The sequence below is a fragment of the Macaca mulatta genome, chromosome 7 (genome assembly GCF_049350105.2).
Source record: "Macaca mulatta isolate MMU2019108-1 chromosome 7, T2T-MMU8v2.0, whole genome shotgun sequence".
Lineage (NCBI taxonomy): Eukaryota > Metazoa > Chordata > Mammalia > Primates > Cercopithecidae > Macaca > Macaca mulatta.
In genome coordinates this window covers 17,507,168-17,521,916 of record NC_133412.1, presented here as the reverse complement: position 1 = coordinate 17,521,916, position 14,749 = coordinate 17,507,168, and the positions used below count along the sequence as shown (strand labels likewise).

Genomic DNA, 14,749 nt, shown 5'->3' with positions numbered 1-14,749 from the left:
TGAGACCATCCTGGCTAACACGGTGAAACCCCGTCTCTACTAAAAAATACAAAAAACTAGCCGGGCGAGGTGGCGGGCGCCTGTAGTCCCAGTTATTCGGGAGGCTGAGAAAGGAGAATGGCGTAAACCCGGGAGGCGGAGCTTGCAGTGAGCTGAGATCCGGCCACTGCACTCCAGCCTGGGCGACAGAGCGAGACTCCGTCTCAAAAAAAAACAAAAAACAAAAAACAAAAAAAACAGAAGGGCTCTGGACTACAGAGCACTAGGCACCACTGGGGGGCATAGAAATAACATGGAAAACAGGGAAAAGTGTATATATCGGATGTTATATATGCAGCGGTTAAGATGTTAAGATGTACCTCCCTGCCCTTCTATTCTTCAGACCAATTTCCTTACTCAGCTTTCAGAAAGCTAGAAGCCAGGCTTATATGCTCCAGGCAGAAAATCAGAAGTCTCCTCTGAGGGAGAAGACTTCTCTGATCAGCTCAAGAGAAAAGATCTAAAGATTGGAGGGTTTTCCAATGCCGGGCGCGGTGGCTCAAGCCTGTAATCCCAGCACTTTGGGAGGCCGAGACGGGCGGATCACAAGGTCAGGAGATCGAGACCATCCTGGCTAACACGGTGAAACTCCGTCTCTACTAAAAAATACAAAAAAAACTAGCCGGGCGCGGTGGCGGGCGCCTGTAGTCCCAGCTACTCGGGAGGCTGAGGCAGGAGAATGGCGTGAACCCGGGAGGCGGAGCTTGCAGTGAGCTGAGATCCGGCCACTGCACTCCAGCCTGGGCGGCAGAGCGAGACTCCGTCTCAAAAAAAAAAAAAAAAAAAAAAAAGATTGGAGGGTTTTCCAATAAAATGGCCAAGCTAGATCATTCTACGTTGAGGTCCACAGCTGTCAAGGTCTTTCCATATACACAGAGCTTTCAATTAGCTTTCAGTGTCCCATACTTAAATATGAATAGAGAGTCAGAGACTTGAAGAAAGCCTGTAGTGTGAAAGAGATCAAAACCAACAACAAAAAAAAACCGCCAAAAAAAAAAAACCAAAAAAAAAAAAAAAAAACCAAGAAGAAACAGATGACAAAGGGAGAAAAAAATGTTAAAGTATCATTAGTATTTTCAGAAAGACAAGGAATATTGTCTTTGAAATAAAGAATAGAATGCTACAAAGAAAATTCTGAGAATAAAAAAAGCTCTTGAAAATTAAATATAGAAATAAAAACCTAGTAAAAAGATCAAAAATATTAAGCTGATAAAATACTCAGAAAGTAAAAAGAGAAAACATAGGAGAAAAAAAGTTAAATTTTTAGAGGTTCTGTCCAAAAGATGCCATATGTACCTCTAATAAAAGGAATTAGAGAATAAGAGAACAGAGGAAACTGAGAGGAAAAAATAATTTCTCCATTGAAGAAAATTTCTCAGAACTGAGGGAACTGACAGATTGAAATGGCCATTGAGTATCTAACACATAAGTGACAACAAACTTATGAAAAGGCATGTAATTGTGACATTTCAGAATAGTGGGGACAAGAATAAGATCCTATAAGGATCCAGAAAGCGGGAAAAATAACTTCACACAAAGCTTTGAGACTCAGAATGGCAAAAAAATTCAAAAGCAAAGTTAGATGCCTGTAATCCAGTTCTTTGGGAGGTCAAGGTGGGAAGATTGATTCAATTGATTGAGTCATGAATTCAAGACCAGCCTAGGCAACACAGGGAGGCCCTCGTCTCTACAAAAAATAATTAGCTGGGAGTGGTGGTGTGCATCTACAGTCCCAGCTATTCCAGAGGCTGAGGTGGGAGGATTGCTTGAGCTCAAGAGGTTGAGGCTGCAGTGAGCTGTGATCATGCCACTGCACTCCAGCCTGGATGACAGAGAGAGACCCTGTCCTTAAAAAAAAAAAAAAGAAAGAAAGAAAAGGATAAAAAGAAACTAGGTATCCAATATAAGAAAAAGGTAACGTGAATACCTAGGATGATAATAAATGGAAATTCCAAGGTGACTGTGGATGGTGATTGTGTGAAAGTTAATGTATAACTTGTCCAGATTGGAGCAGGCCAGAAACTATCAGCAGAGATTTCCTCAAAAAAATGAAACTGAAAGGATACTTAATATATTTGGACATATTGAGAGAGATTATTAGAAAGATGTGATGGTACCATAAGGACAGTTATTGCTTCAATCCATATTATTTACAAAGTAACTGAAATTACAAAGAATCAGTCCCACCTTTATTATGGTTAATTCTGCAGAGTTTCTTGGTGCCACCCAGAATAACTTGTAATCTTCACATATTAGGTATTCTCGTTTAATGCAGTAATCCTCATTACCTGTTGATAAAGTTTGATTCCATTTAAAAATCACTGTGAACATATACAGCCCTCTAGCTTTTACCTCCTGGTTTAAGGAACAGAGGCACTGGTATATTTGCCAGTTAGTAGTATCTAGAATACTTTTAAAAATAATTTGTTAAAAATTGTAAGAGGAGAAGACATAATTCCTATTATTAAGACATGAAGTGGCGGGCGCGGTGGCTCAAGCCTGTAATCCCAGCACTTTGGGAGGCCGAGACGGGCGGATCACGAGGTCAGGAGATCGAGACCATCCTGGCTAACACGGTGAAACCCCGTCTCTACTAAAAAATACAAAAAACTAGCCAGGTGAGGTGGCGGGCGCCTGTAGTCCCAGCTACTTGGGAGGCTGAGGCAGGAGAATGGCGGGAACCCGGGAGGCGGAGCTTGCAGTGAGCTTGAGATCTGGCCACTGCACTCCAGCCCGGGGGACAGAGCGAGACTCCGTCTCAAAAAAAAAAAAGACATGAAGTTACTGATGTGTCATCCTCTGTATTGCTTTTTTAAAAAATACAATCTAGGAATATTTACACTGCTCAAGCATCAAGCTTAAGTACAAATAATCACTTATTTGTATGCTGTCATACACCAGAGGACATGCGTTCAATGGTACTTACCTAATTCAATTTCCTTCTCAATTTCCAACTTAGGCATTGGTCTGTCTTCTATACACAACTCTGCAGAGGCACTTAACTCTGGTAGGGACTTCAGTAGTTGTCTGCGATACTGTGAACACCATGGTGACTGAGTAGGGTTTTCTGCTAGTGGGAGGGAAAGGTGAAAAGATATCACCAAAAAAAGAACCTAATGCTTCAACTGGATATTATAACAGAGTAGAAGAAAAAAAAAAAACAAGGTTACACAGTCAGCACTGTTAATTTAACTACACTCACCTGTCTCAGGTGTTTATGAAACTGTGTTCACTTCGTACTAATCTATTCTAGAAATTTCACAAAGGCAACTTCTGTCTTTTTTTTTTTGAGACGGAGTCTCGCTCTGTCGCCCAGGCTGGAGTGCAGTGGCGCCATCTCGGCTCACTGCAAGCTCCGCCTCCCGGGTTCACGCCATTCTCCTGCCTCAACCTCCCAAGCAGCTGGGACTACAGGCGCCCGCCACCATGCCCAACTAATTTTTTGTATTTTTCGTAGAAACGGGGTTTCACTGTGTTAGCCAGGATGGTCTTGAGCTCCTGACCTCATGATCCACCCACCTCGGCCTCCCAAAGTGCTGGGATTACAGGCGTGAGCCACCGCACCCGGCGGGCAACTTCTTTAAGAAAAACACCTAGGCTAGGCATGGTGGCTCACACCTATAATCCCAGAGAGTGGGAGGCCGAGGCGGCAGGATCCTTTGAGGCCAGCCTGGGCAAAATGGCGAAACCCCGCCTCTACAAAAAAATACAAAAATTTGCTGCGCATGGTGGTGGTGCAGTTGTGGTCCCAGCTACTCGGGAGGCTGAGGTAGGAGGATCACCTGAGCCCAGTAAGTTTGAGGCTGCAGTGAGCTATGATTGTGCCACTGCACTCCATCCTGGGTGACAGAGTGAGACCCTGTCTCAAAAAAAGAAGGAAAGAAAAACATAGAGCTCAGTTTGCTGAGATAAACAAGTGTTCGCTAGGCATGGATATAGTGGTATGTATGATCCTACCTGAAGTCTCATTAGTAAGTTCTAGTTTCTCAGGAATCTGAAGACATTTGATGGAGGAGGTGCTTGCAACCGAGGCAGAAGAACCAGAGAAGCCAGAGGAGTGTGTGGCTTCACGACTGTCTTCAATAATTGGGCTAAAAGAATCACAAATAAGTTAATTCTTATAGGAACAATATATATTGGCGGCCGGGCGTGGTGGCTCACGCCTGTAATCCCAGCACTATGGGAGGCCGAGGTGGGTGGATCATGAGGTCAAGAGATCAAGATCATCTTGGCTAACACGGTGAAACCCCATCTCTACTAAAAATACAAAAAATTAGCTGGGAGTCGTGGCAGGTGCCTGTAGTCCCAGTTACTCGGGAGGCTGAGGCAGGAGAAAGGCGTGAACCCGGGAGGCGGAGCTTGCAGTGAGCCGAGATGGCGCCACTGCACTCCAGCCTGGGCGACAGAGCAAGACTCCGTCTCAAAAAAAAAAAAAAAAAAAAAAAAAAAGGAGTAATATATATAAACTTTGTTATAATTTCATAAATTCTTAATGTATAATTTTTTTTTTTTTTTTTTTTGAGACAGAGTTTTGCTCGTCACCTAGGCTGGAGTGCAACTGCACGATTTTGGCTCACTGCAACCTCTGCCTCCCAGGTTCAAGTGATTCTGTCTCAGCCTCCTGAGTAGCTGGGATTACAGGCACCTGCCACCACGCTGGGCTAATTTTTGTATTTTTAGTAGAGACAGGGTTTCACCATGTTAGTCAGGCTGGTCTTGAACTCTTGCCTTCATGTGATCCACCTGTCTCATCCTCCTAAAGTGCTGGGATTATAGGTGTGAGCCACTGCACCCACCCTTAATCTATAAATTTTATAATTTTATGTTATACTTTTATTTTTAATACAATTTAATAAAATTTAGGTTTAAATAATTTATAATTTGTTATCAATTTATTTGATACTCATTTTTTTTTTTTTTTTTACTTTTCATTTTATTTTTGAGACAGGATCTCACTCTGTCACCCAAGCTAGAGTGCAGTGGTGCGATCATGGCTCACTGCAGCCTTAATTTCCTGGGCTCAAGTGATCCTCCTACCTCAGCCTCCCAAGTAGCTAAAAGGTTGTAAAACAAAAAAGCTAATTTCTGCGACTACTTGGGAAGCTGAGGTGGGAGAATCACTTGAGCCCAGGAAATGATAGCTGGGTGAGTACTACCATGCCTAGCTGATTTTTTTGATTTTTATTAGACACAAGGCGTCACTTTGTTCCCCACGCTGGTCTTAAACTCCTGGCCTCAAGGGATCCTCCCACCTTAGCCTCCCAAAGTGCTGGGATTACAGGCAAGAGCCAATGCACTCAGCAATAATCTCATTTTTCAAGTCCATTATTTCCCCAAATCAGAATCTAGGTAACCTCCTCTAAATCTGGTGAACAAGCCATGTCCAGCATACATTTCTGGATTTATGCTTTATTTACCTATAGTAAATAAAGATATTACCTATAGTAAATATCTACTCTATATTCCATAATATTGAGAAACACTGACTAACATTGACACTTTCTTCCTCTTTATCCTTTCTCTGGACTTTTTTTTCTTCAATAAGAAAAGATTAGGCAAAGAAAAGAGAAACCCAAATCATGCAGTGTGAATACATCCTAGCAAATGTGCTTAAAAGCTTGTAGGGAAAAAGTTTCAAAAAAAATGTTTTTTTGAGTAGAGCTCAAAAATTTTTTTTTTTTTTTTTGTTGACCAAGCTGGTCTTCAACTCCTGGCCTCAAGTGATCTGCCCCCTCCCAAATCCCAAAGTGCTGGGATTACAGAGGTGAGCCACTGCATCCGGTCTCTCAAAATGCAGCTTTAAAAGCAAAAATTAGCAAATTAAAAAGTATTCTTAAAACTGGAATTAGTTTAAATTAGCTGACCTAAAACAAGGCTCAGACCCTGGCTGTAAGCCATTCCCTCATATCTATTCCGTAGTTCATTTTCACCTCTCTATCAAAAGATACTTTTTTAAAAAGCACATCTCTAGTTGCCTATTTAAAATTCACATAAGCTGGTCGGGCGCAGAGGCTCACTCCTGTAATCCGAGCACTTTGAGAGGCCGAGGCGGGTGGATCATCTGACATCAGGAGTTTGAGACTAGCCTGGCCAACATGGTGAAACCCTGTCTCTACTAAAAATATAAAAATAAGCCAGGCATGGTGGTGCGCGCCTGCGGTCCCGGCTACTTGGGAGGCTGAGGCAGGAGAATCGCTTGAACCTAGGAGGAGGAGGTTGCAGTGAGCTAAGATAGCGCCACTGCACTCCAGCCTGGGTGACAGAGACTCCGTTTCAGTAAATAAATAAATAAATAAATAAATAAATAAAATTAACAAAAGCTATCCTACCACTATTTTAAACTCAATATTAAAGAAAAACTAAATGCCTCCTTTTTGACAATCATGTACACTTTGCAAAGTTTCCTCAGTGGTACAATACCCCTCTCGGACCACTTAGTTTCTTCACCATCAAAGTTTACTTTTAACCCTCACATCCAAATCAACCATTGACACTTTATCTGGGGCAGCCCTACTCTCATATAAAGCACTTAGCACAGTACCTGGCAGTTAGTAAGAACTTGATAACTGATTACTATAACTGACAAACACACACAGAATAAGAGAGTAAACAATCTGGTTTGTAAAACCTGTAAATTCCCAATCACCTCAGCTTCTTGATGCTGAGAGTCTGACTGTAGATAGTGCCACAAGCCGCCTGCTGGTCCTCAGAGGTCTTTACATCTAGATCCTCTTCCTGTAACAGTCTTTCAGGATCAGAAGGGAGATTCTTCAAGGACATTATCTCATGAAAAGGAGTGGATACAAAACGAGCTGCTCTGGCAAAGTCACAAGTGTCTTCTGGGTTAGGACAAATTGTTACATTTCTGAAGCCTGTGATAATGGCATCCTCACTCAAGGGTTCAATTTCCGTAAATTCATCCTGAAGTGAAAACCATATAAAGTTTAGCTAAACTATTTCAATACATGAAGAACTTTTTTACTGAGAGAGACACATTAGCTCAGTGACATAGGATACAGAAATAGCATATCAGAATATCTAGGCAAAGATAAAAAGGTTTTTATATCATGAACACAGTAAACTATACTTCATCCAAAAAATGTACCAGGAAGATTCTCCATATAAAGAAAAATATTGGGCAATGTTTTGTTCCTCAACAAATTTCACCTATGAACTAAAGCACAAATACTATCTTTCTTCTGGCTTTCACTTAGTAAATATTCTAATAATCTGCTATCCTCCTAGTTTTTAGGTCTTCTTCCTCTATGCTACATACCTAATTTTTATTTATTTCTTAAAGATAATTCATGTATGTCTGGTAGGATACATGCACAGTATATTCTATGCATTTAAAAAGGAGTTTTAAAACCAGGGAAAATGTAACATTCATGATACTGTGTATTGCTGTTTCTCATGCTTTTTGTATTTTTTCCTTCCTATGCTATATAAAATTCTTTAAAAACATAATGGCCACACTGTGGGTCTATAAGAAATTAACCAACTTTCAGGCTATTCTGTTTTTTACTAGTTTAAAACTACTTTAAATATACATAAATCTTTAGAAACACTTTAATTTTCTTAGGATTAATTCCTAAAAGTAGAGTTATCAGGTCGAAAGGTTATAAACACTAAAGTTTATATGTATTACTTAGCTGTCCTCAGAGAAATTACACCACTTTACATATTTACCTGTAGTATACAAATAGTGCCTATTTGATTTAACCCATATGGATACTAGAGATTAATCTTCTAGATCATTACCAATTTGACATGTACTTTGAATTTCTGACTGAGTAACTAAAGGTGGGCGGTACATCTGGAAGAAACAAAGTATAGTTAAAAAAAATAATAGGCCACGTCCAGTGGCTGTAATCCCAGCACTTTGGGAGGCTGAGGTGGGTGGATCACCTGAGGTCAGGCACTCGAGACCAGCCTGGCCAACATGGCAAAACTCCGTCCCTACTAAAAATACAAAAATTAGCTGGGCGTGGTGGCAGGCGCCTGTAATCCCAGCTACTCAGGAGGCTGAGGCAGGAGAATTGCTCGAACCCAGGGGGCAGAGGCTGCAGTGAGCTGAGATCATGCCACTTCACTCCAGCCTGAGGGAAAGAGTGAAACTCAATCTCAAAAAAAAAAAAAAAAAAAAAAAGATTTGGCCAGGTGTATTGGCTCACACCTGTAATCCCAACACTCTGGGAGGCAGGCTGAGGCAGGAGGATCACTTGAGCCCAGGAGTTTGAGACCAGCTTAGGCAACATGGCAAAACCGTGTCTCTCCAAAAAATAAAAAATTGGCCAGGCATGGTGGCTCACACCTGTAGTCCCACCTAATTGGGAGGCTGAGGTGGGAGGAATGCTTGAGTCCAGGAGGTAGAGGCTGCAGTGAGCTGAGATCACGCCACTATACTCCAGCCTGGGTGACAGACAGCCTATCTAAAAAAGAAAAAGAAAGAAAGAAATAAAAAATATATATATATATATGTATTTATATATGTGATTAAAGTAAAATAGATGTTTATAATCTATACATTTTATGCAAATACTACTTATAGCCCTAGTAGCTTAGATATTTTAGGTACCTAGTAACAAAATTCAAGTAAAAGATTGGTTAAAAAAAAAAAGGTAGATGAAGTTGGACTCCTTTAACAAATAAGCGTATCCTTGAACAGCTGAATCTAGAACCACTGCATCCAAATCCAGCCTGTTAATCATGTTCTCTGGTGGTATACTCCAGAACACAGTATGTAATCAATTACTCTTACATCACTGTCTTTTCATAGCAGTCAGTAGACTAACTGTATCAGAATTATCTGAGAAAGTATTTTTTAAATGACAAAAATACATGGTTGGACTTCTTCCCTGGAAATTCCAATGGCACATTGATGGAATGGGGCTTAAGCACTGTTAGTCACAAAAGACTCCCTAGTCTCTTCTGAGTTGATGGAAATAATTCTATATCTTGATAGGAGAAAAAATTGCATGGAAAAATTCACCCTGCTGTACAATATTTGTGCAGTTTACCGGATATAAAATATACCTCAATAGAGAAGAAACTAAAATGAAAAAGTGTTTTCAAAAAAACTTCCTCCAAATGATTCCCTAGGATGTGGAAAACGCTGCTTTAAGTCACTAAAGCTACTGCTCACATCACCCCTTAAAAGCCTTCAGATTAAACATACTCAATTCTTTTCAGTCTCATGACAAGCTTCCAGAGGCTGGTTTGAAGAGAATGATTTTTCCTCCTTAAAACTTTAATAAAATGCCAATGATAAAGGTTATTTTGACTTAAATGTCTACACAGGGTCTTTTCACCCTAAGCATTATGTCATTAGTCTACAGCGGTTAATATAGAACATTACTGAAGAAAAATGATTGGCCCACATAACTTTTGCATTGCCACAAAAGGTATTTTATATAAAAAAGAACAAATGTCTTTTGCTATGTTGGTTAAAAAATTAAAAGTGCAAAAGGCTTTAAAATTAGTGATTTATCCTCACTTATAAAAATTGATATATAATTCATACACCATAAAATTGACCCTTTTGAAGTGTATTTCAGTGGTTTTTGGTATATTCACAAGGTTGTACAACCATCATCACTATCTAATTCCAGAATACTTTCATCACTCCAAAAAGAAACCCCATACCCATTAGCAGTCACTCTCCACCACCCTCTCCCTAATCCCCTGGAAAACTTCAATCCATACCTTTGCCTATTCTGGATATTTCATGAAAATGAGATCATATAATATGTGGTCTTTGTATCTGATTTCATTCACTTGACATAACGTTTTCAAGGTTCACCTATGTTGTGACATGTATTAGTACTTCATTCCTTTTTATAGCCAAATAATATTTCATGGTATGGATATACAACATTTTGTTTATCCATTCATCAGTTGATGGACATTTGGGGTTGTTTCCACTATCATGAGTAATACAACTATGAACATTTGTGTATAAATTTTTTGTGTGAACATGTGTTTTCAATTATTTTGAGTATATACCTAGGCACAGAACTGTGGGATCATATGGTAACTGTGTTTAACATTTTAAAGAGCTGCCAAACTGTTTTCCAAAGTTGCTACACCATTTTACATTCCCACCAGTAATGTATGTTCTAATTTCTCCACAACTTTGCCAACACTTGTTATTGTGCATAATTTTTTATTATAGCTATCCTAGTGGATATAAAGTAGTATCTCACTGTGGTTTTGATTTGCATTTCCCTGTTGAGTAATAATGCTGAGCATCTTTTCATGTGCTTAATTCAAGTCAGTGGTTTCAATTTTAACCTTAAGCTTTTGTGGATTTGAATAAACAATCCACTAGCCCGTTTACATTAACTTAAGGATACTGCTCCTTACACAAACATCTGGAGACACATCTTCATTTGAGGTGATGCTTTCTGAGGTTTTGAGAACTGCAAGGGGTCTTCGTTGAGTTAAAACTCGTGGGGGATCTGCAGGAGGACTGGAAAAAGACATACCTCACTTAGCAATTTTTTTCATAACAGTAGCCCCTAATTTATCCTCACTTATAATAACAGAAAATTCTTAAGTTAAAAACAAACAAACAAACAAACCTTTTATTCTTCTTTTCTGAAAGAAGAAACTCATCAAAAATGGAGAAAGGTATACTGGGACCTAGAGAAAGAGAGACTAGATACATACTCTAGGAGTAAATGCTTTACTCTTCAAGACAACCAGATAAATTAATCAATATTTTGTATTGTTTGAAAGCAGCAAGGCAATGTTTTTTTAATAACAAAAAACTTCAAACATATAAAAGGTCATTAAACAATTTAATAATTACCTAAACATAGATGATCATGTTCCGTTTAGATTCCCTACCACTGTCACTACTCCCCAAACCCAATCCAACAGGATTATTTTAAACCAAATTCCAGACATGTCATTTTATCTGCAAATATTTCCGTACATATTTCTAAAAGAGGCTTTTTAAAAATCCCAATCCCAAAACATGATACCTACCTATAAAATGAGCAATTTATGAACATCAAATGTCCAGTCAGAAATTTCATATTTTACCAATTAAAAAAATGTTTTGGCCGGGCACAGTGGCTCATGCCTGTAATCCCAGCACTTTGGGAGGCCAAGGTGGGCGGATCATGAGGTCAGGAGATCGAGACCATCCTGGCTAATATGATGAAACCCTGTCTCTACTAAAAATACAAAAAAAAAAAAAAATCAGCCGGGCGAGGTGGCGGGCGCCTGTAGTCCCAGCCTGTCAGGAGGCTGAGGCAGGAGAATGGCATGAACCCGGGACGCAGAGCTTGCAATGAGCTGAAATCGCGCCACTGCACTCCAGCCTGGGTGACAGAGTGAGACTCAGTCTCAAAAAAATATAAATAATTTTTTTTTAAAGTTTGTTTGAATTGGGAATGCAGAGTTAAGATCCGTATACTGTGATTGTTCAAATGCCTCTTAAATCTCTTTTATTCTATAGAGTTTTGGGGGGAGTTTTTGTTCAACAAACTGGGTTGCTAGCCCCATGATGCTGGATTTTGCCAATTTCATCCCCCTGTGTTATTAACAATGTTCCTTCATGCTTTACATTTCCAATAAATTGTTGGTTAGAAACAGAGGTTTAATTAGATTTTAATGTTTTTTATTTTTATTTTTGCAAAGCCATTTCCAAGTAGATATTCATGTTTCGCCACTTTTAACATGTTCTGAAGAAAACCAATTTGAATATAAAGTAGCTTCAAATTTTTTTTTCCCTGAAAAGAAACACCTTCCTTAGTGTCTTGGCTGTTTAGTGTACAGTAACTAAAATATAAGATTTGGTGGTTAGTGTAAATTTAAAATTACAATTAAACCAAATATTTTGAAACACTGAGGAATCTTTAAAAAAAACTCTTTCAAATGTCTTTCCTATCATAAAGCATATGCCTACACTAAATTCCTAGCATCCTAGTCCCCCTCTTTCTTTCAATCCCTTTATCATAATAAAAATATTTACCATTTATTACATAATACATTTGTTATCAGCAAGTTCTTCTCAAGGTTGTCAAATACAACTCACCTTTAGAATGAGGTTGTTCCTGCCAAATGTTCTCCGCAAGTGAAGTTTCTCTGTGAAGAAACTTGTTTTAAATCATGTGCTTGATACCCACAGAAAGAACTGTTTAGTTTTTAAAAGTCCAGGAGGTTTTTCCATTAAATATAATATTTACTCTAAGATAAATTATTACTGTCAATCCAAATTCTCTTAAAGAAGATGGAACCTTTGGTTATCAAAAATGTTGCAGAAATATATTTGATAATAGATGTCAAGTTGCATTAATAGTATAAGCAGATTACAAAATGGTAAGCTGACATTTTTATAAAATAAAACAAAAATGCAACACAAAAGAAAAGACAGAACAGTGTTAATGGTAGTCATCTCTTGGTGGTAGAAATGGGTGATTTTGTTTTTTAAAAACATTTAATGTATTTGTTTCTATAAGAAACATGTTTCTTCAGTGGAAAATAGTCAATGCTCTGTCCTCCCTAATCAGAATCAAAGCTTATGTTGTGACAGAGACTTATAAAAACCATGTCTCAATACTGTAAAAGAGACTTCAAGGCACTAGAGAATCAAGGGTTGTGTCTAAATGCCCTCCTATAGGCACTGTCCCTTCCACCAATGTAATCTTACTTGGCACAAGAGTTTACTTGACAAGCAGAACTGGATAGAGTCATTCCTGGCATTTCCTGAGACTCGGAAGCAATTCGCAGTTTAGTTGTCTCCTTGGTAGGCATCGTCTCTTCTTGCTGTTTGCATTAAATAAACAAAATCAATGTCGCTTGCACCCAGAAAATACTATTTTCAAGCTCTAACATTAGCTTTACTGTACTCTTTCCCTAGACATCCACTAACAAGATAAGATGAGTATACCACAAAAGTCATTTCCAATAATTTATATTCCTACTCTAAACCGGTACTGTTGTACTCAACTGAGCAGTGCCAGGCATATACTAAATTTCTTTAGGCAATTCCATTTTAATGGAACATAGCTAGAATAAATAGCTTAAGCCAGAATTAACAACATAATGATTTGGAGTATAACTAAGAAGTCAATAAACTGCACCACTTATTTCACATGACACAAATTCTATTTGAAGTCACCTGTTAAATTACTTTCCCGCTGAACTTTCCTGCTACTAACAGCTAGGAAGCTACCAGAAACTCTAAATGGGGGTTGGGAGGATTTTAACCTTCTATATTTTTACAATGTTTAAGTTTGTTTCAATAAATTTTAGTTTTGTGTATTGAAAAAAGAAAAATTACCTGATCACCTGTTCTTTCTTGCTGAGTAGTTTGGATTTCTTTTAGCTTCTTTTCCATCTCTTCAATCTGTTTCTGCATTTCTGCTCTCTTCTCTGCACTGGTCAATAGCTCGGCTAGAAACAGTAAAGTTGCTTGAGGTATTATTCCTCATAGTAACTCATTCTGTCCAAAACTGCCTTTGGAGCTCATCTCCTCAACACATATGTTACTAATACAGATGAAAATGATTTAAGTGGAACAAGGTCCTCAACTTGTGGTCTAGGCCTCTATTCTTTTATTTATCCATTCAATAAAAAAACAGAATACCTTTGAACAACACAGGTTTCTACTAAAAGGAAAAAAATATTGAATACCTACTATGTGCCAAGCACAACTCTGAGTACTTAGGTTTCAGTGGTACATAATACAAAGTCCTTGGTTATGTGATGCTAACAATCAAATTTGGGGGAAACACACACACAAGAAAATCAGTTTAGAAAAAGAATAAAATAGATGACGTGAGAATGTGTGACTGGGTAGACAGATGGAGGTGAACCAAGGGAGGGCTACTTAAGACCAGTGATCAGGGAAGATCATTCTGATAAAGTGACATTATTAAGCTGTAACTTAAATGATAAGGGGCCAAAGTTCTGGGGTAAGATTCTAGGCTAACCAACTAGGTGGCACAAAGGCCCTAATGCAGGAAAAGACCACTGTGTCTAAGAATCCAAAGGAAGTTCAGTGTGGTTGCAGCATAGTAAGAGGGTGAATAGAAAAAGATGGGTTTGGAGAGATAGGCAAAGGCTAAGTCACATGGGGTTTTGTTTGTTTTTGGATATGAGGTCTTGCTATATTGCTCAGGCTGGTCTCAAACTTCTGGGTTCAATCCTTCTGCCTCACCCTCCTGAGTAGCTGGGACTACAGGCACATGCTACCATGCTTGGCCATGCAGGGTTTTGCAGGTTAGGGTAAAGAGGCATAGATAGTGAGCCATGTGCTTATTAGTCAATTAATGAATGATGGGGTATGACTGAAAAGTCTGAGGTGAGTACACTAAGGAGGCTCAGGAAATAGAAAAGAATTAGAGGATAGAAATCTGAAAGAAGCCAGAGTTTTTGAAAGAAGAGGGAAAAATGATTTGGAAGTGCAATGCAAAGAAAAACAACCTTTGTTTAGGCCCTGATTGTGGCTTCTTCTTTTCTTGTATTCTTCCCTGAGAGTAAGTAGTTAGCAAGTCTTCGAAGCCAGTTTTTGACAATAACTAGAAACCACATTTATTGAAATGAGGATTTATATAAGGGTACAAACTTATACACAGATGGGAATTTATACAAGCTCATGAAATAGATTCAGAGACCAGCTGAGAAATGAGTATTAAGGTCTGCATGGTAGCTCATGCCTATAATCCCAGCACTTTGAAAGGCCAAGGTGGGAGGA

General features: G+C 38.8%; 1 protein-coding gene across 11 annotated transcripts in view; it reads right to left on the bottom strand.

The window, feature by feature from the left end:
• Positions 1 to 14,749, bottom strand: part of BUB1B (BUB1 mitotic checkpoint serine/threonine kinase B) — a 62,224-nt gene that overhangs the window by 9,532 nt on the left and 37,943 nt on the right. For 3 of the 11 annotated variants that reach the window (XM_028850732.2, XM_028850737.2, XM_028850736.2), the window contains exons 10-18: positions 13,334 to 13,446; positions 12,701 to 12,816; positions 12,086 to 12,135; positions 10,623 to 10,698; positions 10,405 to 10,510; positions 6,686 to 6,960; positions 3,997 to 4,130; positions 2,966 to 3,109; positions 2,227 to 2,327 (exon numbers count right to left, since the gene is read on the bottom strand). In XM_028850732.2, coding sequence (XP_028706565.2) covers positions 2,227 to 2,327; positions 2,966 to 3,109; positions 3,997 to 4,130; positions 6,686 to 6,960; positions 10,405 to 10,510; positions 10,623 to 10,698; positions 12,086 to 12,135; positions 12,701 to 12,816; positions 13,334 to 13,446 — 1,115 coding nt within the window. The remainder of the gene's footprint in view (positions 1 to 2,226; positions 2,328 to 2,965; positions 3,110 to 3,996; positions 4,131 to 6,685; positions 6,961 to 10,404; positions 10,511 to 10,622; positions 10,699 to 12,085; positions 12,136 to 12,700; positions 12,817 to 13,333; positions 13,447 to 14,749) is intronic. The other 8 variants (XM_028850734.2, XM_077939093.1, XM_077939091.1 and 5 more) reach the window with 3 other exon arrangements.